This window comes from Xiphophorus hellerii, chromosome 14 (genome assembly GCF_003331165.1).
Source record: "Xiphophorus hellerii strain 12219 chromosome 14, Xiphophorus_hellerii-4.1, whole genome shotgun sequence".
NCBI lineage: Eukaryota > Metazoa > Chordata > Actinopteri > Cyprinodontiformes > Poeciliidae > Xiphophorus > Xiphophorus hellerii.
In genome coordinates this window covers 377,644-405,174 of record NC_045685.1, presented here as the reverse complement: position 1 = coordinate 405,174, position 27,531 = coordinate 377,644, and the positions used below count along the sequence as shown (strand labels likewise).

General features: G+C 40.3%; 1 protein-coding gene across 16 annotated transcripts in view; it reads left to right on the top strand.

Moving 5' to 3' along the window:
- Positions 1 to 27,531, top strand: part of camk2d1 (calcium/calmodulin-dependent protein kinase (CaM kinase) II delta 1) — a 137,932-nt gene that overhangs the window by 47,887 nt on the left and 62,514 nt on the right. For all 16 annotated transcript variants that reach the window (XM_032582218.1, XM_032582219.1, XM_032582216.1 and 13 more), the window contains 2 exons: positions 17,000 to 17,059; positions 25,706 to 25,760. In XM_032582218.1, coding sequence (XP_032438109.1) covers positions 17,000 to 17,059; positions 25,706 to 25,760 — 115 coding nt within the window. The remainder of the gene's footprint in view (positions 1 to 16,999; positions 17,060 to 25,705; positions 25,761 to 27,531) is intronic.

Genomic DNA, 27,531 nt, shown 5'->3' with positions numbered 1-27,531 from the left:
CCCGGTGCGGAGATTTCGCGCTCGATTCGAGGTCATGCATCACACTGGTTTTGTATTTTTTTATTATTATTATCCCGGTTACAGGAAGCATCAAACCATATCAAATGCTTCGTCCACTTAGTCAGCCAGAGTTAATTCACGCCGCCTCGCGGAGATCTGAAAAACTCGTCCCACAAACTCGAGGAACCACAACAGTTTCTGTGACTCTTATTAAAATCTCAGCAGACACAAAATGGAAGAGCTACTAAAGCCTCATTAGCAGCATTAAATTAAATGTCCCGTTTTTTCCACATCTCTGCGCAGTGCAACGGATTTAACTCATCATGCAGGGCCGGTCCAAGGCTGTATTAGGCCTTGAGCAGAATTTGACTTAAGGGCCCCTCTTTCTGCTAAAATCATCAGCACCTCTAACAACTTCTCTATTAGGGTTAGTTAGTGAAATCTGGGACAGGGGGAGTAGTTTAATTAGCCAACCTAAAAAGCAATACATTTTAATTACAGTTTACTAATTTGTATTTGTGAACAAACAGAGCCCAAACTCAAAGATTAAACTCACAGCATCAGATCAACAGAGCTCTCCTGTGCCCAGTCTTCTCGTTGAGAAAATTTTATCAATTGCATTGAGAGACCAGTAGACCAGATCCATAATTTGTAGATTTGGAGGATGTACAAAGAAAGGTTTCAGAAATATAGAAAAGACGGCACAAAAACAGAGCAAGCAGGGCAGGGATGGAGCAGAGGAAAAAAGCGTCTGTCTTCACTGAGAGCCAGAAAGAGACAGCTGAAGTGTGTTTACAGTGTGTTCCAGTGTGTCTGAGTTCCCAAAGGAAGCTTTCATGGTGACAACATTCAGCCAGCACATACACAGCATAATTTTAGGACTGAAAATGCCTAAAACCCTTAACCACCAGGAGTTGAAACTGGTAAAACCTGGCTTACCCTGTGCCACTGGTCACATCCCAAATAGGGTCTAACTAAAAGTGAGCAGCTCTCATGGTGCTGCAGCTCTTTCATTAGTGTGCAGTGGTGTCCCAGTCAGCTGCAGAGCACATCTTGTTTGGGTGAATATGATGTTGCTGCCTGGTTTCATGCTTCCTTCCTCAGAGTATGAGGTTCATTTGTGTTGCAGCATTGTGTAAATCAGTGATGCATGAGGTTTGAATATGTGAAGCAGGTGCAGACCTCTTTATGCACTGGGGAGAAAAAGCTAATCTGTAGGGCTGGATAGATGCTCTTTGTGCACAAATTAGCAGTTTGACCTACCCAGAATCAGATGTAACCCAGTTATCTGCCAAGCTTCTGCTAAACAGGCCAGTATTATCACCACAGCACAGTCTTCAGTTATTAGTTCCTTGCTAATGTGTTTCTCTTACTTCTTTTTCCTCTGTCCTGTTGGTGAGAAAGAGAAAAGATTTTCCCTCTTATCTTTTATCTCAGAGAAGTTCTCATTCTGATCTTTAGCAGATTAGAGGGAGGAGATCGGATTTAAGGATTGGCCCTCTTCTGTAGGCAATAGCCTGGCAGGAAAGACTGGGATTTTCTGGCTTCCTTCACTTTTATTTGCTGCCGTCACATCGTAAGTTGCCAAAAGCTTACAGCTGTCAGTGGATTCACTTTCTAGTGTGGATATGCTGCACTTTCAAAAATGGTTCAGTAGGTGATGCAGTACGAAGTTTTGTGTCTAAAAGATGAAAATATAGAAATGATCCTTAAAGGCTTCACAGTGCATTCAGAAAAAAGTTCATCCATTTTGGTTTTTGAGGTATGTATCAGGACATAACGTCATCTAGCTGTTATGAAAGATTAAAAGGAGGTAAATAGCTCACAGAATAGACTTTAAAATACTACTGATGGTTTATAAATCAATTAATGCGCCACAAGACATTAAAGATCGGCTATTGTTGTATCCAAGGGTGTAACTTCGTGTTGCAAGTTGGTGGGGATGAGGAGGAGCCGGGAGCGCTGATGCACCCACAGTTACTGGAAGGCCTTTTCCTGTCTAGAATAATGCCAAAACTTACATGTGAATGCCAGACAGTCTTCTTCAATAAATTAGGATATACATTCTGATCAGACTTGTCAGATTAATAGTATCTTTCGAAAATAACATTTTAGCAGGTATTAAACATACTACGAAATATAAATATGTTAAAATGGTAGTAATCTAATCTATATCATGTCTTTCACTTGCTGATGGAACTGCTGACAAAGGAACTTTTCAGTTATATTCTAATTTATGGAATCAGCCTGTATTTGCTGAATGTTTACCTACAGTTGAAAACAGTTTCACAATTCAGTAATATTTTTTGTGAAGAATTATCACATATTTGCCTTTTATTGTCTGATTTTATCAAGTGCTTATAACAAACAACATGAGATTCTGTAGCAATCAAAATGTTATTAAACATTTCAAAAACAGAATAAATAACTTCTGTATAAACCAAATGAATCCTTGTCAGTGCAAACTTTGTATTTTTCAATTATGTGATTCTGACTCCACAGCTGTCCCTGAGTTGGTTGGCAAAACCTTTTTGTCCTGCTAACTTACACATAGCAGATGAGATATGATGTGTCTTTAATATAGCAAATATTAAAGACGCAAAAACTTTTTGGCTCTGGTTGGAGCTGAATGGTGAGTAGAGTGACCATGAATATTACTGATTCTATAAAATGTGGCTTAAAGCTGAGATGCTGATGTTTGGATATGTAAAATATAATGTATATTCTCTCTGCATATAAATCTATAAATAGTTTGGTTTCTGTCAGTTCTGTAAAGATACAAGAGAGAACTAAGCGAATTTCTCTTTTATATTGACCAATAATTTAATTTTGTTTATCTGTCTCTGTCGGAGTCATGGTTTAAAATTTAACAAACTTTGACTCCTATATGCTTTATGAAATATTTCATCCTATTTGATGATTGCTCTAAATATTGCCACTTTCTACGAACAAATGAAGCAATTAGTCCAGGGGAAAAATTTAGAAAAATGGGTGATTGTATTATTTTTTTCTCAATCTATCAGCTTAACGTCACACGCAGACTCGTTGTTGCTATGGCAACCAATAAACAACAGCCCCGGGAGCTCATAGCAAAGATTATTTTCAAGTGCATCAGGAATTAACATTAAAAAAACCACACAAACTTTTCCCACACAAAAGTATGCAAAAACACCAAACAGAACATTCTGTCCATTGTAGATTTATGTTTTTGTTTGAATTTTCATTTTGCGATCATTAGTGATCGCCAGAACACTAGCGGAGGTTGATTAGTTAATTTAAACACTTCTCTCCTGATTATCTGTCAGAACATCTTTGTGAGTCGCCTTATTTTGGGGTTAATTGAACTGAAATACTCCGAACTGTGCAGCTAGACATTCAGGTGATGAAAGTTAAGCTAGCATATCTGGCCAACTGTCCACTTTCTTTATTTTTAATTAAAGTTTTTTACTGACCTGTGAAATGTGATCCCCTTGGACCGTAACTTGTTGTTGTAGTGTTGGCAATATCAAAACATTGCGTCCCTTTTTCAGATTCTTTGTTTGATTGTGTCATTTTCCCAACCACTGATATTCCTGACTCAATGTAAAGCAATAGCAAAAGCCGAAAAAGGTGGAGAAAGTACTCACGAAATATACTTAAGTAAAAGTACAAATACAGAGACAAAAATGTATTCTAGTAAAAGTACCACATTAACATTTTTACTTGAGTAAAGGCAAAAAAATACTGGCTTTTAAAAATACTTAAGTATTAAAAGTAAAAGTACTTGCTGAATGCAAGAAGATGTTATATCTAGACTAAGGTTTAGATATACAGGATTAAATAGTACTCTTAAAATAATTAATAAACATAATACAGGTTGTTGTAATTATTGTGGAAATTTAGAAACAGTACAACATATTTTTTTAGAATGTAATAAGTATGTTCAGGAAAGAGAGATGTTAGAGATTTAAGTAGGAATAAAAATAAATTATATATTAGGTAATTGTTTCAGAGATCATCTGAGGATGTATTTTTTAGCGGTATTTTTAGTTTTCTAAGAAGAACAGGTATTATGGGGAGATTATAATAGTTAAACGTCTGTTCCATACTCCAATGTGGAAGGTGGTGGTAATGCACCTAGAAGTTGTTTGCCAACCGCCATAAACCAAGGAAAGAAGAAGAAAGAAGGCCTGCTGAATGCATTACCTAATCACTAATACAATATCATTAAGAGTACCTATCGTATTTAATTTTAATATATCAGAAATGTGCCATTTTAATGAACAATGCCATAGATAAAGCATGTTGTTATTGTGTTTACTCTCTGTAACATAGCTTAAACTTAGATATGTGATTCTATGCATCATAATTTCAGGGATGGAAATATCTTTCCTCCTGTCCTAATATAGCATGAACTTCACTTTTTTGCCACTAGTGGCATTTATTTGGAAAGAAAATCAATAGAAAGGGGATGGAAAGAAGGTGGGTGGGGGAGGACATGCAACCAAGGAGCCATGTAGCAGTGTTGTAGTCAAGACCACCAAACCCGAAACCAAGTCAAGATCAAGACCAGCGCCCCGCGCTACATGACACAATAAAATTAAGTGCACCTATCAAAATTGCTTCTCAAATTGATCTGAAAGATCTACATTCCCATAAAACACCTAGATATTAAACACTTACTGATTAAATTTATTTCAGCTCTATCATTATAAATTCAAACTCTTCTTCATTCTGCTTTGCATCCATCTCTGTGCCACAATCTGCAGAAGTCTCCTGCCATCCCTGTAACATAACGCCCTGGGCGGTTGCCCATATTGCCCGTGTCAGAAACCACAACTGTCTACTATTAAACTATTAAACATAGCAATCAAGGCAATGCATTAACGGTAAACAACGCTCAACTATGAACACTGTCCAAGGCGCAACAAGCAAGAAGTAACCAAGCAGAAGGAGCACCATGACTGTTCTCACCCTGTCTGCCACCATGACAGGAGACGAAAACAATTAAAGAGCAAAGAGCATGCTCTGCATTCTTGTTTTATTTATTTGCCAATTAAATAAAGCAATATTTTTTCAATTAAATAAAAATAATAATAGCTACTGCAGTGTACGCAGAGGATTACAAGAACAAAGAACGGCTCTCAGTGAGGCTTCAGTCCTAAAGGACTTAGTAAAGATCAGTTCAGAAGAATAGGATCGTTCGTGATCGTCACATCTCTATACAGCAGACCAGTGACGTGCGGTGAGGTTCGTAGCTGGTGAGGCATTGACTTAATCATAATCAGATTTAGAATAAATCTGATTTATTCAAACTATTTATTCAACTCAATCAAACTTGGACATGTAGATATTATTAATTTTGTGTTGTGCTCCACAGCAAAGGGAAAAACCGTTAAAGTACAACTCAAAACCACGTCTTTCTCGCTCTCTGTATCAGCACAGCTATGCGCAGACTCGTTGCCATAGCAACTGGCAACAACGCCACAAAAAAAAAAAACGCTCAAACATTTCCCACACAAAGAGCAGAACATTCAGTCTGTTGCAGTAGTATGGTGTTAGGCTTAATGTTAATTTTGCGAGTATTAATAAGTGATTGCTGTGGTAACAGAAGATGACTATAAATATATTGCTGCACTTTACTGTATGGCTAGTTCGCTGTTACCATCTCTTACTCTGTGGAGTCACAATGTGTGGGATCATGAGCGCCCCCTGCCATGAGGCCAGAGAACTGCCTGCCTCACCTCGAATCTGTTCTCTGCCGTTTCTGATCGCTCCTCAGCTTATATACATAAGCTAAATTATGGAAAATCAGTTCATACATTAAATGTTTTTTAGCCATTTTATTGGCGACATTTAGCCAAGAGGATCATGGTCCCATAGAATGGCAGCCAGTGCAGTTAGCGAGAGGTTGATCAATCTCAGGTGAGGCTCTGCTCACTGCTGAATCACCGGCTTCGCTTCTGAGCATTTGAATGGGAAATTGAAAAATTCAGCGATTTTGAAGAAAAAATAATCAGAATTGGTTAAGCTAAATGAAAAATAGGTACTTTATAGTACAAAGCACAGGGTGAAAATAGCAATATAAATTTGTCATTATACATTATTTTTCAAAGGTAACCCTCACCTGCCTCCCCTGACTACACGTCACTGCAGCAGACTTTGGTCACAGCGTTGTCCCATATATACGACACCTAGGTCAACACTTCTGCACAATAATTCAGCGCATGAGTGACAACTTTTTTTCATCGCAAATGAAACATATGAGTCTCTGTACAGCTAGCTTTGCTAACATCACATCCACATAGCTTACCTTTCTTTAAGCTTCCTTTCCAAGTGACACTCAAAGTTGGACAAAGCGCTGCTGATTTCACATGTTGCCAGATCTTACGAATTATGTAGCGGAATTCTATTACTGACGATTTTATTGCTTGGATTTTACAGCGCCACGTTAAGTCCCTGAACTTCACATTCTAAAGGGGGGGAAAAAAGCGCAATGCCACTTGGATGTAACAAGTAACGCGACGGTTTTGTAGAAATGTAGTGAAGTAGAAAGTACAGATACTTACTGTAAAATGTAGTGGAGTAAAAGTCCATTATTAAATCTACTTAAGTAAAGTAGAGATACACAAAAATTGTACCTAACCCTAACCCACCACTGAGCAAAAGCAAATGTGGCGCTCTAGTGGATTGGTCACGTGATGTCCAATCCACTAGGTCACTGAGCAGACTTGCCATTTACGTTTTACTGTCTGCAAATAGATGCAGGCAACTAAAGAAAAAAAGGTCCAGGAAATATTGGTGGGGACTGTCCCCTTCAGACCAAAGTTGATGGGGACATGTCCACACCAGTCCTTCAGGAAGTTACGCTTGTGGTTGTATCAACAGTCCAGATCTCTCAGATCTTCTGGTTCTGGTTCTGCTCTGCATCCCCAGAACCAGAACCAAAGATGGAGAAGCAGCATTCAGCTTCTATGCACCACAAATCTGGAAAAAAAATTCCAGAAAACTGCAAAACAGCTGAAACACTGAATGCCTTTAAATGTATGTGCCTGTTTAGAGTTGCTTTTGAAATATCATCAATGAAACATTAATCAACAATCTGATGTTTAACATCAATGTAATGTTTCAATTGTTGACTGTGTGTTCTATGATTTTGTATTTTTGTGTTTTTATGATATAAAGCACTTTGAACTGCTTTGTTGCTGAAATGTGCTATATAAATAACATTTGATTTGATATGTCACAGAGGAACCACACCAAGCCTGATGCACTCTGACTTTTACTTCATACCAGTGGTAGGCACTGCCTACTAAAAGGTTAGGAATGTTAACTTTTATTAAGCTGCTAAAGCACTAATTGTAAACATTAGTTCTGCTAATGCTAAAGTGCTACACCATTACAGTATTTAGTTGAAGTTGACACTACAGGACCAAAGTGTTAAGTTCAGCTATGTTAATACCACCATGGCATGTAGTAACATGCCATGGTGCACATGAAGGTCCAGGCAAATTCTAAAGTTTGTCTGGACATTTGTGTTTTAGGAGAAGCTAAGTGCGTTAGCTTTTAAAGTAAGAAAAAAATTATAAATTAATCAACAAAAAATGTGCCATGCTGTTAGCCCATTAGTAGATTAGTGGATGTGTGCTTACCACAGGGTTAACCCTAACCCTTCACATTAATTAAACACAATTTAAGCAGAGTGTGTCCACAGAGGCAAACAGTTCAAGAGGGAAAGGAGGAGTAAATTCTCCTACCCACCAGCGGACTGGACCCTGTAAGGTTCTGCCTAGAGGGGTATTCTTCCAGTGGGACATATCAGAAACCTTCAAAATAAGTGTTCTGAGAGTTGGAGTCTACATTGAGCAATAAAATGAAAACTTTGCCTTTTGACTGAACTTGTTCAGCTGGACAGACTGCAGCAAATGCCTTAATAACTGCAGACGATTGTCTCCTTTCTCCCATTAGTGTTGTTGAAGATGCATGGGAGACGCATGGGCGGCCATTTCGCTCCCTCTCCATTCATATCCTATGGAACTTGCGTGATGAGGCAACAACTGGTTGCCCTCCTCTAGCCTACTGACCAGAGAAATTTGTACATGTGAAATTTCAAGCATTTAGGAATGTATACCTTGACTTGTGACGCTCACATGAACACTGGAAAATGTTTAGATTTTGTCACTGCTATTGTGCCTGTATGTTAGGTGTCATCCAGAGTGGCAATGACTTTGTCCTGTTGCTGTCTTTTACTGCTCCCAGTATGTTGAGCCATTACAACTTCTGCTCTATGCAGTGGAATGCTCTATGCTGCATAGAGCATTCCACTGTTGTTTAGAATCCACACTTTCTTGTTGACCACTCTGGTGTGTACTGTGGAACAAGGATTGAAGATGCCCTTGATGCCTGAGAAACCTTCTCCTGGTTGACAAAACACATGGAGAATACGTTAAGGGGTATTGGGAAAAACACTGAGTAGACCAAAAAGTTTTCATTCCAACTAAACCCTGACAATAAGGCTTTAGATGCTGATGCATAAGGTGAAATTCATTGGAAGTGGCTGGGAGGTCACAAATCTGATCCGTGCGGTCCCCTCTCTGTCCTCCTAGATCTCTCTTCACATGTGTTCCTACAGCGTTGGAGAATATTTCATGAACTGTTGTACTATTTAGTGCCTCTCTTTGTTTTTAACGCTGCAGGCTGACTCCTATTTGCATGAGCCGGGCATTGGCTTAACTAATTTGAATAACCAGGTGAGGGGAGTGAGAGGGCTAAAATTAGATTTCCCAGAAACCAAAGCCATGTGGTCGGCAGGACATGTCCGAAGTGTGATTGAACAAAGAAAAAAAAAAGAACATCATGCAGAATGACATTGAGTGTTTTTAAAGCTGTTGGTTTCTGTTTCTTAATAATGAACATCAGCAGAATTTTTGTACATTCTGTGAGGTCCTGTGTTCTGATGATTTCAGCCCATTCCAAGTGAATTTGTATCTGAAGAACTGCGGACAGCACAGATGAGCAGCTGAGATATAATAAAGACATTGATTTATTGATTGTGGTTGCGATTCTGGCATTTGCATGCATTATCAGTCTGATGGCCTACTGCAAGTCAGTAACTTGAAGCAATCTGCTGGGTTTCATTGGAAGCAGTTTCAATAATAAACTAAACTTGAGTGTAGGGGTTCACCGATTACAGTTTTCTGACCAATCACCGATTACCGCTCTTTAAAGGACTTTCGCTGTGGCAGCTGAAGGAGGAACAGCTTATCCTGCTCTCTCTCGTCCTTACTGATAACTTTGCCTGTGAGCTATTTTTAAAGTGATAGTTTTTATAGTTATATTTACATTTTCGACATCATAACTGGATTACTTCAAACCTAAGAACTGGGGAATTTTCTTACTTTTATTTTTACCTTACTTTTCTTCATCTCCAAGTTGAACCAGGGCAAAATGCCTCCGGCCGACCCCAAGGACATTAGCAGTATTATACAACGACTTCAGTCTATAGAAATGAACATTAAACTGCTGGAGGTGAACTTTGAGATCAACGCTACCTGTGGAAATCAGACAACTCTTCCTCTAATCAACAGAGAGGTCGTACGCCCCACATCAAGCAGCTCACCCTGGAACGCTCTGGATGCCAAGCCGAAGCAAAAGTCTCACACCGCAGATCCGATGAGGCGACTGACAGGGAGAACCCCTCACCTGGACGAATCAGCATGACCGACTCTGAGCCGAAACTCACCTTCAACCTCAACACCTGCTCCACCAAAGAAAAACAAACAAGCAGCTGCAACCAAAATGGTTCCACCGACCCCGCTCCCAAGGACAATGCGACCAGCCCAGGCCTCAAAACATTCTGACTCTGTGGGAATCCCACTGAAAAACAGATTTTCTGTACTCCAGCCTGAGCCTCTGAGTGAAACCTCACCTTCAAACATCAACAATGAGGCAAGACCAACACATCCACCCCCCAAAGCCCCAAAGGACAAAGCGACCACCAGGAAAACGAAAGGTATGCCAAAAGTGCTTATTGTTGGAGATGAGGCAGTAAATGGAATCAGTCACGTTTGCAATCCCATGAAAACAAGAGTGATTTCTTTTCCTGGTGACACTGTATCTGATTTGCACGCAAAGTTCTCTCTCTAACCGCTGATCAGCCAGATATTGAGTCTTTAGTTGTGCATGTTGGAGCCAACGATGTGGCAAAGCAGAAATCTGAGATTCTGAAAAAGGACTTTAATATTCTTCTGAACACTATGGGAAGGTTAAAAATGAAATTATTTCTCAGCGGTCCAATTCCATCACCTCAATGGGGAGACGAAAAACACTCCAGGCTGGACATGATAAACAAATGGCTGATTAAAACCTGCTCTGCCAGCTCAGTGACATTCATCGGCAACCTCTGGATCTATTGGCAGCGTTTTCACCTTTTTGGAAGAGGCGGACGCAATCTTAATAAACATGGGACAAAGCTACTCACTGCAAACCTTTTTCATTTTATCAACAAGGACAACAACGTGATCATCGCTTCAGAAGAACAGGCTCAAGGATGTCTGACTAGGATGGAACCCTCTGCATATCAGGAGCAAACATTCCAAAACAAGCTGATACGTCGACTGGAGACGGAGCGACTGGTTCCCTTCCTCCTTCCCCCCTCCCTCTCTGCTCACCCACTCATTCACAGGATTCACACAATACTTATGGCGAAATATCTTCTGGGCCGGAGTTTCTTAAATTTACAGATGGAATGAATCAACAGGTTCGCTTCGGCACGTCTCTCCTTAGTGCTCACATAGCAGACCTCACTTCATTTAAGCCACCTGACTCTAACTTCCCAGAGGATCCATCACTCTGCGTTTCTGAGGTTTGAGGCCGGGGTCCAGATTTTATCTTTACACCCGTCTTACTCCAGAATGTGTCTGGCCCCCCGGCACTGCAAAACAGGACATTACCTGTCCGGAACACTACAAGAACATTTACAAAAAACAGAAATATAAAATACAGCGGAAGTACTTCAAACATTAAACTGTTTCCCTGCCTAAAGGAACCTCAGACTGAAGAACTCTTGGCCTCCAAGTCACTTAAACTAGCTCTTTTAAATACCAGATCTCTCTGTGCTAAAGCTCTATTAATTAATGATTTTATCATTGAGCATAATATCGATGTTATGTTTCTGACAGAAACATGGTTGAATGACAATAATGAACCAGTCGTACTAATTGAATCAGCGCCTCCAAACTACAATTTCTTAAGTGAGAATAGAAAACACAAAAAAGGAGGAGGCGTGGCTTCAATATTTAAGAATACCATAAATTGTAGTAAAATTTCCTTGGGTCACTTCACCTCTTTTGAGTATCTTGGAATTGAGATTAAAGGCCACGAACTTTGACACTAACTTTATACAAAACTCCAACATTTGTGGAAAATTTCTTTACTGACTTGAATGAACTTCTATCTCTCATATGTATTGATTATGATTGTTTAATAACTGTCAGTGATTTCAACATTCATGTTGACAACCCCCAAGACAGAGGGGCAAAAAAGCTCTCTAATTTTTTAGAGACTTTTGGTCCAACACAACATGTCAAACAAGCAACACACACTCAAGGACACACTGGACCTGGTTATCAGTAAGGGTGTGAATATTTCCAATCTCTCTGTAACTGATGTCGCCCTGTCAGATCACTTCCTGTTATCTTTGAAAGTTCTTTATCTTTTAACCCACTTGGACAAACAGCAACCATCACAAAACGTTCTCTCACAGAAAACACAGCAAAAACATTTAATCAAATCTACTCTTCTTCCTCACCCTTAAGCTGTAATGACGTAGATAAGTTGGTAAATGATTTTCAGTCTAAAGTTTCAGATATTATTGATTCCATTGCCGCAATTGAAATGAAGGTTGTGTCTGGTAAAAAGAAATCTCCATGGAGAAATACACAAACAGATCTGCAAGACAACTCTGCCGTAGGGCAGAACGAAAATGGCGTAAAACTCAACTCCACGTTCATTGTGACATCTATAAAGAAAGACTACGTAACTATCATTTAACACTAAAACATGCAAGAGAGGCTTTCTTTGCAGATGTCATAAACAAAAACATTAACAATGCTCGAGCTTTATTTGCAACAGTTGACAGAATCACAAACCCTCCTATTATGCTACCACCTGAATTTCAAACAAATGCCGCTTGCAACCAGTTTTCTATCATAACTATAATTAACTGTAATAATACAATAGGGTTTGTTATTTTTACCATCTTCTTCCACTGTTGGTGACATGAGAGCATGAATACATATTGATCTGTTCAAAAATCAGCTTAAATGCAGGTATTCTTTCCATTTAACTGTACAGCTGCACTACTTGATGTAACTGGTTAAATTTAACACTCTTAAAAGTCTAATGTATATTACTGTCATGTAAACATCTGGAGTTTTCCAGCTTCTTTTCAGAGAAGATAAAAACAATCAGAGGATTAATCTGTACATCCACTATAAAGTCAGTACCAATGCTGAACCCAAACAAAACAAATAAAGGAAAAATGACCCAATTTCAACTACTTAATTATAAAACCCTACAGGAAATTATAAGTCAACTAAGTTCAAATTCCTGCTGTCTGGATGTTTTACCCTCACATTTCTTTAAGAAAGTCCTGCCTGTTATTGCTACTGATCTGATCCAAATAGTAAACTCATCGCTCTCATCAGGGGTTTCCCCCCAGGCTTTGAAAACAGCAGTAATCAAACCACTTATAAAAAAGAACAATCTGGACAAATCACTAATGCAGAATTACAGGCCGATCTCCAACCTCCCATTCATCAGCAAAGTTATTGAAAAAGCTGTGTGTAAACAATTAACTAGCTTCCTAACTATAACCAACCGCTTTGACTCCTTCCAGTCTGGTTTTCGTGCTCACCACAGCACAGAGACTGGCCTAGTCAAAGTGTTCAATGACATCCATATAAATACAGACTGTGGGAGAACCACAGTGCTGGTTCTGTTGGACCTCAGTGCAGCTTTTGACACTGTTGACCATGACATATTACTGAATCGACTGGAGAGTTGGGTCGGACTCTCCGGTCCAGTGCTTAACTGGTTTGAATCTTACATAAAGGACAGGGATTTCTTTGTTTCAATTGGAAACTTTTCATCAAAGAGGTCAAGGGTCACATGTGGGGTACCCCGAGGTTCAATCCTAGGACCCCTCTTATTCAATATTTATATGCTCCCACTAGCTCAGGTTATAACAGAAAATAATATTAGCTGCCATAACTATGCAGATGACACACATCTCTACATTACGATGTCACCAGGTGACTCAGAGCCCATCCAATCACTGAACAGATGCTTAGAACAGATAAATGTGTGGATGTGCCAAAACTTTCTCCAGTTGAACAGAAACAAAACTGAAGTTATTATTTTTGGACCTAAAGAGGAACAATCTAGAGTCAATGCACAGCTTCAGTTATTACAACTGAAAACCAGAGATCAGGCCCGAAACCTGGGAGTAGTGATGGACTCTGACCTGAACCTCCAGGAACATCTGCTTACAGCTGCAGCATGTAACTGAAACAAACACCTGCTTACAGCTGCAGCATGTAAGTTAAACAAACAATAAAATATTTTAGATTTGTATTAAAATATGTCTATTATGTCTAAATTAGGTGATTTTATTGCCTGATCATTTTTCCATTTGGCCAGATCACAGTAGCATTTATACCTAAAGCGAAAAATTAACCGCCAATCCAGGTGATGGGCAGAGATCAGCCTGATGGATGATCGATATTGGAATCAGCAGCAAAAAACCTGATAGGAGTCTCCCTACTATAAACCCTTCTTTTGACATATATTTTTCTCTTACCTAGAAAGAGCTGGCAACTTTTGCTTGTCTGACCTTCAACAATTTAGATTATTTGTGTATTTGTGTGAATTTGCCATCTGGAGGTCTAGAGTAGTCAGAATGGTATGACAAGGGAAGGAATATATTAAAGAGAGAGAACTCACTGACCCAGCAAGACTGCCACGTCCCCAGTGTAGACACAACACTTTCAGACATCTGTGGCTATAGATATTAGCTTAAACAGTCTATGGGAGGTGCTGTTTGCTCCTCCCATAGAATTGATCTTTCTTTTCCTCTCTTTCTATTCATAGCTTAATTTTCCTTTTCTTTGGGAAACATCCAATTTTATCCCTGCTGCCCACTCTTCTCCCCAAGAGTGATGTCATATGCTGAAGAGTGTAATCATCTAGATAAATGTTTACTTACTCATTGTAGCTGCTAGGCTAAGGAACTTTAGGACCAAAATGAAGACTATTGCACACCCAGCAGTGGCTACTTCCATTCTATGTCCATCCTGAAGCCTTCTACTGATTTGTTATGTTGGTACCTGAAACTGAGCAGCTGGTGCTGGTAAATGAAAACAAGGCAATTCACTTACCTTGGCTTTGGAGAAGATGGTGACTATGATGCCGAGGCTAGTCTTCTGCTGGATTGCCTTCTTCTTATCCTGTCCATTAGCATGGATAGGCTGGTATTAGCATTGGGAATTCTAATGATTCCACTTATGCTACATTAGTTTCCAACAACTAAAGTAGCACAAAACAAATGCTTTATAGGTGATTTTATACAGACCAGACCCACAAAATTGTGAACTAGCCCTCGACTTTAGCTGTGAATTGTTTGGACAGCTCCAGCTTTCAGATCTTGTTTTGTCCACCATTCTCAGTGTTTGTTTCCATCAAAGGGTTAGGGTTAGGGTTACTTTTAAAGCTCGTCTTAAAACCCATCTATTTTATTTGGCTTTTAACTCTAGCGGGATCTAGTTTTAAATTGTATGTTTTTTTTGTTTTTAAACTGTAAGTTTTTATTTTATGTTTTTTTTATTGTTATGTTGTGTTTTGATGTACAGCACTTTGTATCAGCTGTGGTTGTTTTAAAGTGCTTTATAAATAAAGTTGGTATGGTATGGTATGGTAAACAGGGTTAGGGTTATGCCATTCCTAGTTCATGTGGGCTATTAGAATCACTTGTGCTGACAGCAGTTGGGTTGCTCAAGGCTAATTGTTAATGCCAGAATAAAATTTGTTGCTGTAAGATCTCATTAAACCCCTACCAAGAAGAGAACATTGTGAAATATTTTTGGTAGATAATATTTGGTAGGCGTCATACCTCCTTCTGATCTGCCATGAATACTTAAGAGTTATTAATTAAATAGTTGACTGTCTTTTAGAAAACTTGGTCTCCAATAACTCAGCATTGTCTATTTTTTGACTTGGAAAGCAAATGTCCTCAGTGACTCCTCATAAACATCTGAGCCAGCAGTTATGTCCTCCACAGAGGGGGTGGAAGATGATCCTGTGGTTTACTGTTATCTGGACAATTTTCTATCATAACTATAATTAACTGTAATAATACAATAGGGTTTGTTATTTTTACCATCTTCTTCCACTGTTGGTGACATGAGAGCATGAATACATATTGATCTGTTCAAAAATCAGCTTAAATGCAGGTATTCTTTCCATTTAACTGTACAGCTGCACTACTTGATGTAACTGGTTAAATTTAACACTCTTAAAAGTCTAATGTATATTACTGTCATGTAAACATCTGGAGTCAAATGCTAAAACTAACAGAAATGATCATTGGTAACTAGGCCTGTGGCGATAAACGGTAAATCAATTAATCGTACGATAAATTAAAACTATCGACGTATTTTAATTATCGGCATTATCGTCTCTTCCGGCCTTTTTCTCTTTCTGTTGATGACACCGAATGAAAAAAGGCTCAACTCTGGTGCTCTCCACTGACTCCTCCTTCCTCATTTTACTTAGTGTAAAGCCCAGCGCACACGAGCTGTCGGCGGATTGTCGGCCCGTTTTCAAAACCTGACAGATCACACATTACCCGACAGAAATCCTAGGTATAACGTTTCGATCGGGTTCGTTCCTGCCGTGTGGTGTCCAACAATGGGCACAAAATAATGGCTACAAGTCCAGTTAACTAATTTTAAAATCAGGCATTAATCAATGCTTTACTACAATCTACATGCAATGCATGTGGCTAGTGTCAGCGTAAAGTCCTGACTGAATGAAAATCATTATAACCTATTTATGTCACATAACGAAGAACAGCTGAAAAGCTACCGGGTTTATCAACTGCGGTAGCAATTTCGCTCCAACTCCTCCTCTTGTCATTTCTATATTCTTTGCATGTTGAATAAACATTAATGTTGTTTCCACATATCATCTCCAATGTCCGCTGGACTTCGGGTTGCGCCGTGTCAGCTGTTTGGGATTCCCCGACGTAATTTCCCCTCAGAAAGCACGGAGGAGAATCCACGCTTTCTGATTGGCTACCTGTCACATTGAATAGGAGTTAAATCTCCCAGTCGGGGAAAACCCGGAGCGGCCACTACGATCTACCGTAACACACCACACAATCTTAGAAAGACCAACGTTCTAAGATTGTCATAAGGGGAAAAATAGGAGCAAAAAATCATGTAGTGTGAATTATTGCATCAGGTAGTCGATGTGCCCATCTTCTCTATATAAATCAAATTATTACTGAAGGGCAACATAATATACAGACTTCATAATCTGCACTCTTTTGGTTCAATGTAGTATTTATTACCACTTTGGCTTTATGTTGTTTAGTTGTTTTTTTTTCAAGTGAGTTTTTTGTTAATGGAGACTAAGAATCCATTTTATTTTTGTTTTTGGTTGTTTTGTTTATTGTGTTTATCAGCTCAAGTGTTAAGTGTTCTTTTGAAAATAAAGTGTATCTATCTTTGGCAAGAAATCGCATGGATTATTACGTCATTTTCAGTGTAAAAAGGTCTTCAAACAATATTAACGTTTATTGCAATAATTTTTGAGACAATTAATCGTTGATCAAAATTTGCTATCGTGACAGGCCTATTGGTAACACGTTATTTGAGGGGGTGGTCATAAGACTGACATGACACTGACTGACACCAAATTTCAGGGGGACTTGGGTAACGCTTTTTTTCTGTCCCCACAGATCACCAGAAGCTGGAGCGTGAAGCCAGGATCTGTCGCCTACTCAAACACGCCAACATTGGTAACTGATTTATTTTCCAGCTTTCTGCATCTCTCTGTCTTCCCTTACTGTGTGTTGTACAGTAAGGGTAAATGTAACATTTACATTTTACCAATGTAAATGTTGATATGGACAGCCTTGTAGTCATTAGTTTCTGATCTGTATAGCTGAATGTTTGATTTGATGCTTGTAGAATGAAAAAAGTTTGTCTTTTATAACTCTGCTTAATTGACAGCTGGTAAACTTAACCTACTGGAGCTACAATGGTATGCACCTTAGCATCAACAGAACAATCTAGCACAGTGGTTTTCAACCATTGCAAGATTTCCCTCAGTGTATCATAAGCCTGGCGGTCCGCCATGCTTTATTAGACTCCCGTCAGGCTAAGCGTGGCTTATTTATGTTTTTAGGAAAATATTAATAGAAAAAAAAAAAAAGCTCGATTGCAAGCATCTCTGTTGCTCTAACGTTTCAATGGTGGAGCAAATTTATTTCTAAAAACTTAAGTTTATAGAAGATAGGTTTATAGTTCATGCATTTAATGCCGGCAGCGCTCGGACCAATCACACCGCTGGCGCCTCTGCACGTTCCCTCGTGCTGCCTCTGCTTGAGATCTTAGTTTATTTCAGCGCAGATCCTTTCACTCAATCTGGACACATGCTGACCTGTATGGATATTTACATCAACCCCCTGTGATGAATTATGTTTCTTTGGAGAACTCTATATTATCAAGGTAACAGTTTAAACCCCCCGCGTTAGCTCTGGTTGAGCAGCTATATGTGAACCACAGGAATAACTTGTGGTTTCAGACGTGCGCGTTGACAAAGCAGTGAGAATGGTTTATATTTGTGAACAAACAATTATGAGGGGCGTTTACATTTCAACACGCTGCCCAGGTGTGGCTCTATCTTCCTGGTAAAGTTCATGTCTGTGTTTCCGGTTGGTCGGTTAACCAACCAGCTCTAACCTCATCATGCAGGTTCAGCCCGGTGAGGAGATTTCGCTCTCGCCTTGTTAGTCACGCATCACTCTGGTTTTATATTATTTTATCATTATATTATTATTATTATTATTCAAACCATATCAAATGTTTTGTCCACTTAGTCAGCCAGAGTTAAGCTTACAAGTTTCACCACCACAGAGAGTGACTATGTCATTCTGAAATTCATCAAACCAACATGAAGTACAGCAAACCAAGAGAACAACAGAAACATCAGGCTACTGGTCACTAATGATGAAACGACACAAATTCAAAGCAGTTCAGAACCACGGAGAGTGATCGGATCATTTTTACACTTTATCAATTTTAACTCAGAGCCTGGAGCAGCTAGCAGCTGCTGAAGCTGGGTTTATTGTTGACTCATTGAACCGAGCACGCAGCAGCGCGCGTTGAAGCGGACATGCAGTGGCATGCGCCGCACGCACAGCGTGTCGTAGCACCTCGTGCACCTCTGGATGTGTGTTACTCGGCGCAGATCGCGCGTGTCGAGTTACGTTCACACAGACTGGAAGATGCTCTCCTTCGCTGGGCTGCAAGTTTTGGCGGGTCTGAATTGCTGCCAACAAAAAACTCCTGTTCATCTCCAAGACAAAATATGCATCCAGTTTTTGGCTTTTCCTTGCTCTCTTTTTTCCATCATTTTCACTTTGCCTCTCCTTGGAGCTCCACTCATGTTAACTTAGTCCGTAAAAATGCTCTAGCTAGTTCCTAAGAGACTGATGATGACGTTGGCGGACGGCTGGTGACAAGCTTTACCCAGAATACACTTGGAGACAATGTTGGCGATCCTCTTGTAATTTTGCGTGTCATAAAGTTAAATGTAAGAGTGAAAATAAAGCTGGTAGGTAGCACAACATTTTATTCAATATTTTACACCTACTATGATGTCACTAAAATCAGTAGGTCTTGTAAAGTTTTTAGCAACCATGAGTCAACAATGACTGGGGCAACCTACTATATAATCTACTGGGGAACTATTCCACATATTCTTGTATACACTGTACTCAGCAGTCGTGGTTGGTTTTTTCCAGCTCCCGTGAAAAAAAGACTTGGATAACTGGAGTCATATTCTGCCTCCCATCCAGCCCCTCCTGAAGTCCTGGCCCTGTCTGTGACTCTTATTAAAATCTCAGCAGACACAAAATGAAAGAGCTACTAAAGCCTCATTAGCAGCATTAAATTAAATCTGCCGTTTGTTCCACATCTCTGCGCAGTGCAGCAGATTTAACTCATCATGCAGGGCTGGTCCGAGGCCTTGAGCAGAATTTGACTGAAGGGCCCCTCTTGGTTGCCCCTCTTGCTCATCAGCACCTCTAACAGCTTCTGTGTTAGACTTAGTGAAATCTGGGACAGGGGGAGTAGTTTAATTAGCCAACCTAAAAAGCAATAAGTTATAATTGCAGTTTACTAATTTGTATTTGTGAACAAACAGAGCTCAAACTCAAAGATTAAACTCACAGCATCAGATTGTTGCTATGGTAACAAAACAGTAACTAACTATGAATATTGTTCCTTGAAGTTGTACAAAGTAAACTTGCCAGCTCCTTAAATCTTACATTTAAATGTTTAACAATTTAAAATCTTTTAATTAATGTATTCTGAAACCATTAAATCAAATTCAGCAGCATTGATAATCTCAATAAATAAATGTTACTTTTATGTACAGTATCTGTCGTCTGTGTTAAAATATTAGCATTTATGGGGCCCCTGAAGCCCTGGGGGACCTGATGGAGCCGCTGACTTAATCTGGATTAAACAGAAGAGCAAATAATTGATATTCATTTTAATTGTATTTTTTTATTTGTTGTTTTTAAGACTAGTTGTGGGTTTAAATAGCATCTCACTGGTAATGTTTTCCCGTAACATATAATTACTCAGTAATATTTTTACATTTCCTGTCTACTTAACATCTTTTAATACAAAAACATGGTGGACCGTCTCAGTGCTCCGAAGGACTTAGCAAGTTTTCTGGGGGAAACCCTGTAACTTGATTAAACATTTTAATCAAGTCCCACCTCTATTTATTACAGATATGATAAGGCTGTCTATGACATGCATTTATGTTTTTTATTGAGAACATGTCTAGGAATGTTGATTATAATAGATTTCCTGAACACGTCACATGTTTTTTTTTTTCCCCCAAGATGGCGGCGCACGCAGTTGCAGCGGCTCATTGCTCTCTCGGTCGGTGCTATGTTTGGCTGCTTGTGTACGTGTTGATTTGTGTTCCGTACTCGTCATGTTGGACAAACAAAATATACAGTCGGGACGATCTCCTGACGATCGGTGCCCGCTACGAACTAGATGTTACAGCTGATTTTCAACGCTTGTTCAATATTCCGAGGGACATAGCGAGGAGCCCCGGCGCGCCGTGGATTACCATCGCAGCAGGGAGGAAGCGACGGCGGCGTAGAGAGAGAAGGCAGAAGCGGGGCTGCAGGGCCGGCGTGCTAGCTAGGCTACGGAGGCAACCACACAAACCACCGCTCCCCAGCCTGTTTCTCTCGAATGCCAGATCCCTTGCAAACAAGATGGATGAACTGAGACTACAGGCTGCATCTCACAGCGCAGTGAAGGACAGCTGTATTCTTCTGATCACGGAGACCTGGCTGCATCCAGACGTAGCGGACTCTGCCATCGAGCTAGCAGGCTACACAGTACAGCGCCACGACAGAATGAAAGACTCCGGTAAGAGCAGAGGAGGAGGGCTCTGTGTGTACCTGAACAACACCTGGTGTACTAACACAGCGACTGTCATCAGCCATTGCTCCCCAGACCTGGAGTATGTGACTGTTAGATGCAGACCAATATACCTCCCCAGAGAGTTCACCGTAGTCATGGTAACCGCTGTTCACATACAACCGGATGCTAATGCTAAAACAGCTATTGGACTTTTGCATGGCAGCATTAGCCATCTGCAGAGCATCTATCCAGATGCTGTGCACATCATAGCGGGGGACTTCAACCATGCAGACTTGAAGACGGCGCTCCCCAAGTTCCACCAGCATGTAAAGTGTGCTACAAGAGAGGCTAACACTCTGGACAAAGTCTACTCCAACATCAAGCTAGGCTACAGGGCTAGACCACTTCCTCACCTGGGTCAGTCCGATCACCTGTCCCTTCATTTAATTCCTGCTTATGCCCCCCTCAGGAAAACTGCTCCAACCATCACCAAAACCATCAAATCCTGGCCCGAGGATGCGACACAGCAGCTGCAGGACTGTTTCGACAGGACAAACTGGGATGTTTTTGAACATCAGGACCTGGAGGTTTTTACAGACAGTGTACTGTGCTACATCAAGTACTGTATTGACACTGTAGCTGTGGATAAACGCATCCGGGTCTTCCCAAACCAGAAGCCCTGGATGACTCAGGAGGTCCAGCGACTGCTAAAGACCAGGAATACCGCCTTCAGGTCTGGGGACAGGACCGTCTACAGTACAGCCCGAGCTAACTTGAAGAGCGGCATCAGAATGGCTAAGTCTGACGGCTACCTTGACAGCAACAACAGCAGGCAGGTGTGGCAGGGAATCCAGCATCTCACCAACTACAGGACCAACCTCGCAGCTGCGGAAGGCGACGCCACGCTGGCAGAGGAGCTGAACCTCTTCTTTGCCCGCTTTGAGGTGAAGCCAACAGAGGCAGCCACACTACACCAAGCGACCCACAACACCACACCCCTCGTTGTAGAGGAGCACGAGGTGAGGCGCACACTGCGGGCTGTCAACCCAAGGAAGGCTGCTGGACCTGATGGCGTCCCTGGACGTGTCCTAAAAGACTGCGCCGATCAGCTGGCTGGAGTCTTCACCAGGATCTTCAACCAGTCCCTAGCCCTGTCTACAGTCCCATCCTGCCTGAAATCTTCCACCATAGTCCCCATACCCAAGAAACCTCACATCTCTTGCCTCAACGACTACCGGCCAGTGGCACTAACCCCTGTGGTGACGAAGTGTTTTGAAAAACTGGTCCGGGGTCACATCACAGCACTTCTCCCTCCTGGCTTTGACCACCACCAGTTCGCCTACAGAGCCAACAGATCCACAGAGGACGCTGTGATCACGGCCCTCCATGCTGCTCTGTCACATCTGGAGCAGCAGGGGAGCTATGTGCGGATGCTCTTTGTAGACTACAGCTCTGCTTTTAATACCATCCTCCCTCACAGACTGGTGGACAAATTGGGGGACCTGGGCCTCCCTCACTCCACCTGCATGTGGATTCTGAGCTTTCTGACCAACCGACAGCAGAGAGTTAGGGTGGGAAAACATACATCCACTGCCCTCAGCCTTAGTACTGGCTCTCCACAGGGCTGTGTGCTGAGCCCCCTGCTCTATTGTCTGTACACATACGACTGCACCTCTGCCCACCACAGCAACACCATCATCAAGTTTGCTGATGACACCACAGTGGTGGGGCTCATCTCAGGAGGCGACGAGTCCGCCTACAGGGGTGAGGTGGAGCGGCTGTTGCAGTGGTGCAGGGAGAACAATCTGCTCCTCAACAACTCAAAGACAAAAGAACTCATAATAGATTACAGGAGGAATAAAACGGACATTACACCACTAACCATTGGGGGAAAATGTGTGGAGAGGGTAGCTGATTTCCGTTTCCTGGGGGTCCACATTGAGAAGGGCCTCACATGGAACATGAACACCTTCGAGCTGATAGAAAAGGCCCAGCAAAGACTGTACTTCCTGAGGATTCTCAGGAGGAACAACATCAAGGAGAAGCTGCTGGTGTCCTTCTACAAGTGCTCCATAGAGAGCATACTGACCTACTGTATCTGCGTATGGTATAACAGCAGCACTACGGCTCAAAGGAAAGCTCTCCAAAGGGTTGTGAATACAGCCCAAAAAATCATTGGCTGCCCTCTCCCCTCACTGGAGGACCTGACAGGACCGCTGTCTAAGAAAAGCACAACACATCACAAAGGACACTTCTCACCCCGGACATTCTCTGTTCACACTGCTGCCTTCAGGCAGAAGATACAGAGCAATCAGAACAAGAACCAACCGTCTCAGAGACAGTTTCTACCCGATAGCAATAACAAAACTAAATGCAATCAAAAACAACCATTAATCATCATGAATGATGTATGTGAGAATGTGGCTGTTCTTATTTATTTGGTTTTTTTCCAGTTATTTGTTAATTCTTACATTGTGTGTGAATTGTGAGACAGTTATTTTTTGTTATTAAGCATATGCACTGACTGATGGCACCTTTTAAATTTCGTTGTCCTTGTTTATTTGATTTATCTTATCTTATCTTATGCAGTGTGGTGTCAGACTGAAGCAAATCATACAATAAACATCTGCTGTATTTAGTTGAGATTTGCAGTGGTAGGATGACAAAGTATGAAAGACTATGGAGGTTGAATACTTCAACAAGGCATTGTGAATCCTCCTCACCTGTTTCTGTGTAAATCTGTCAAAGTGAACCTGTTCTGAGGGCAGACCGTAGAGAACCTCAGTAGTCCTGAGCCGATGCTACAGGATCTCATTGGCCGGCATTGATGTGACAAACTTCACATCTCATTGCTTCATGTCAGCTGTTCAGCTAATTGGCTTTGCACCACTAGCACAGTTTCTTCCTTCGTTATCTTATTCAATGAAGTGCAAGAGACAGCCTGACATCCAGGCCTCCCAGCCCCAGAACAGTCAGCACATCATTCCCATTGTTCTATTTTTAGCAGTGCGACATCTGGCAGCTTACTCCAAGGCAGAGTACTTCTCTCTGCATGTTTTCTGTCATAATCAAATTATACTTTCAACATGTGGAGGTTCACTTGGCAGATGCTTCATGTTCAGGGGATCACCAATTAAAAAACATAGTCTGTCTCTATTCAGTAAAAGTTTATAGCTATTTGTGACTAAAGTTTGACATATACATTTTAAAATGTACATTCTCTGATCTCTTTAAAATGATTTAAAGAGATCAGAGAGATGGAATGATATGAAAAGTTTTATATAAAGGACCTTGTGAAAATCCAAATTATTTGTTTAAAATTACTCTATTCAGAGACTTTTTTCATAGAGCATACCTAAAATAGTCTAAAGAAAATGCAGCTTGCAATGATAAAATCCCTAGACACATTGCTACTAGTGTTTACAAAGCAGCCAATCCAGAAGCGGCATTCATTTCCTTGCTGTTGATTGGCTGTTCCCAAATTGCGTACCCAGATAGCAAAATATGAGTGAAACAATGTTGAAACAATGTTGGGTAGAAACATTGAATCCACGTTGAAGCCTGATATTGAAACGATTTTGAAAGTGGTCAGTGACTTACACGTTGAATCAGTAACTGCCACTATATCAGTGTTGATCAACCACCATCTACATTTGAATCTACATGCACATTTGTGTTGATTTTATATTGAATCAAAGTTAAATAATCAATATTGATTAATGTACGTTTTTTGGTCTGATAGGTCTACACATCATAACATTAAAAGTTTCTTCACTGATGTTAAACACATAATTTTGTTAGCAGACAATAGTTGCTGTTCACAATGATCTTACATTACCATAATTCCTAAAATGTGTGCACACAAAGTTAAAAATGACAACATTGTACTAATATTACATTTTATTTAAGAAAAACAGGCATAGATCTGAAAACATATCTGACTCCTTTTTGGCTGTCAGAACAACAGTCTCTTGTTCATGGAAGAACAGCATCCATGAGGTTAAGCCTGGTTCTGTATGAACCAAGGAAACAGTATGTGTTGGGGTAACCCAAGTTTGACTGGTTGGCGTCACTCTGGTTCCTCCCACTGTGATGCATAACGAAGAAACTTCTTGACAGTTTCACTGTAGTCACTGAGCAGCAGCTGAAAAACACAAAAATAAGAGTGAGCAAGGAACTGGTTAGAAAGACAATAAAAACATTCGAAAAGTTTTGAAACACATTGAAATTTTAAATAATGTAATAATTATAGCCCTGAGAACAAACACGCAAGCCCCTGGGAGTGATGTGCTGACGGTTCCTCTTGTACACCATTAATTTGATAAGGACACGATAATGAATATTCATGAATATGTATCTTAATGTTAATTGACGTATATAATCATATTTACTCATCACCTCATGTTAAAATGATAACTATTTAAAATAAAGGGCTTCTTATTGTAAGACCTAAAGATATAAGTCAGGGAGGGTCAGGGTTGTATTTAACACACCGGAGACAGACAAATAGTGCAAAAGGTGATTTGTATTGTAGTTGGAAAAAATTGCAATATATACAGGATAAACTTCCATCAAATAACTGGTTCAATCTTCCATTAACCTCAAACATTTCCAGATAAGTTGATGATTACATTTATTCACAAATGTTCATATTCTGATAAAGATTCCACACAACTAGTAGTAGTCCGGTTCTGTTTAACCAATCTGTTACCAATCCAAAAATCAAAAGACTGAATCAGCCTTTAGCAGGTTTAGATCAGTGTTTGTTGGTACAAAAATCTGAGAACAGCCAGGCAGAGCCGCTGGATCTGCAGATGTAAAATGAATCTGGATGAGGTGGACTGTGACCAAACCGCTTAGAGGCACTTGTGGAAAAGTGCCTAAAGTGTAGCTAGTGTCACTTCTAGGTAGTTAAGTGTATCATGAAGAAGTCTGTGTTAGTTAGCTTCTTGCTCTGACATGTCTGTATTTGTCTTTCTTCACAGTCCGACTCCACGACAGCATATCAGAAGAAGGATTCCACTATCTGGTCTTTGATCTGTAAGTGCTGCTTCTTTTTTTCAAGTCATATTAATGTCCTAGTCAGACAGTTAACCCTTAGCTGTCACACCCAAAACTCTGACATGTTTTGGGTGTGACAAAAACATGTTGCATCCATATCCTCATGAGAGTTGAGGGGGTTTACATTAGTCCATCCTTGTTGTTCCTACAGGATTTTAGTGAATTATTGACTTTTGCTTGGAAATAGAATGGTAGAAAGCAGCCCCTTGTTTTACGCCATCTGCTTTGTCCAGAGGCTCTAGGCTCTCAGAAATGATTGCTTCCTGGAAGTTTGGACTGTGCTGAGATCTTAAATTGTAACCTTAACTGCTAACCTTTATCCGTGATGGTATGTAATGCGCCACTTTGATGCTAAGAAGCTTACTGGAAGTTGCCTGTGCTGTGAACAACCGTCCTCCACCGTGAAGAGAGAAGAGCCGATCCGAGCGAGCTTTAATGTCAATTTGATATTTGGAAGCGCAGCCAACACGGACTGAACAGCTTCGTTCACTTTCTCTGCTGCCATTGCTAAAACTACAGACAGACTACAATTCTAAAACAGCACAGAAAATCATCATTGTTCACTACTTCTTCTGTTTGCCTGATAAAAAATCTACCACAGACAATCTGAGTCAAAGGAAGAAAAACCAGTCTGAGCTGGAAGCAAGAATTTTTTTCAAACGGAATTGCACAGGAAGGCAATGACCAGGCTAGTTTGGAGATGAACTCCCATAATAAATGGCCAGGGGGTTTAGGTGGATATTCAGTTGTCTGGTTACAATTCAACATATAAAAAAACCCATACAGATCAAACTTTGTGGAGATTTTGTCTCTTCTTTTGAAAGCAATACAAGTATGAACACTTTTTATTCAGGTTATTTTAATGGTAATAAGTTTGTGTGGCTTCATTACAGGGGGCTAATAACGCTGACCTTAACTGTACACATTCCTACCTGTATTTCCAGGAATATCTTGTTAGAAGGGAAATATGGAATTTCTTCTAGTGGTGTACCAACTGCAGATTCCTCACCAATCACAACCAATACCTGTTTTTCAACCCTCTTTTTTATTAGGAGGAGAGTGGTTCATTTTCAGACCTTTAGCAGCCCGGCTCCAGAGGAGTTTAGCTGAGGGGGGCATTGGTTTATGTGGAGGGGGGCGCAGCTTTTACTTCAATATAAATACATAAACCACCCTTGTGTAACCTTTCAAATAAAATAATCATGTTTATTAATACAAAATAAGCAAATAAGGATGTAAACAGTGACATGTATAAAATGTTGAGTTATTATGCTCAAATTTACATAAACATTAGCTTATATGTTGCACAAATCTAAGAATCTAATGTTTCTAATTTCTGAAGTCAATTTTTTAAAATCAATCTACTCAAGTAAGAGCAGCAATAATAATATTACTCAATTAAAAGAAAAAAGTACAGTACTGTAAAACTATTCATATAAGTACAGTTTTTCCCAAAAAGTTACTCATGTGAATGTAACCCTACTCACTTTTGAACATAGATAGCAACTATGCTAGTAGCCTATTCTTATTAAGAAGCTTAACGTGATATATTGGCATCAGCTAGTCATCATTTAAATAACATTACCTGCATCCAACAGCATTACTCAACTCACTCTGTTAGCTTAGGGGGGAAAACTGTACAAATTTATTTGCCTTTTGTTGTTTTTGTTGGTTTGCTGCCATGATTCTAACACACACCTGAACAGCTCTGCACAGCAGCAGCATGTTTTGTCGCTGCTGCACAGGTGTA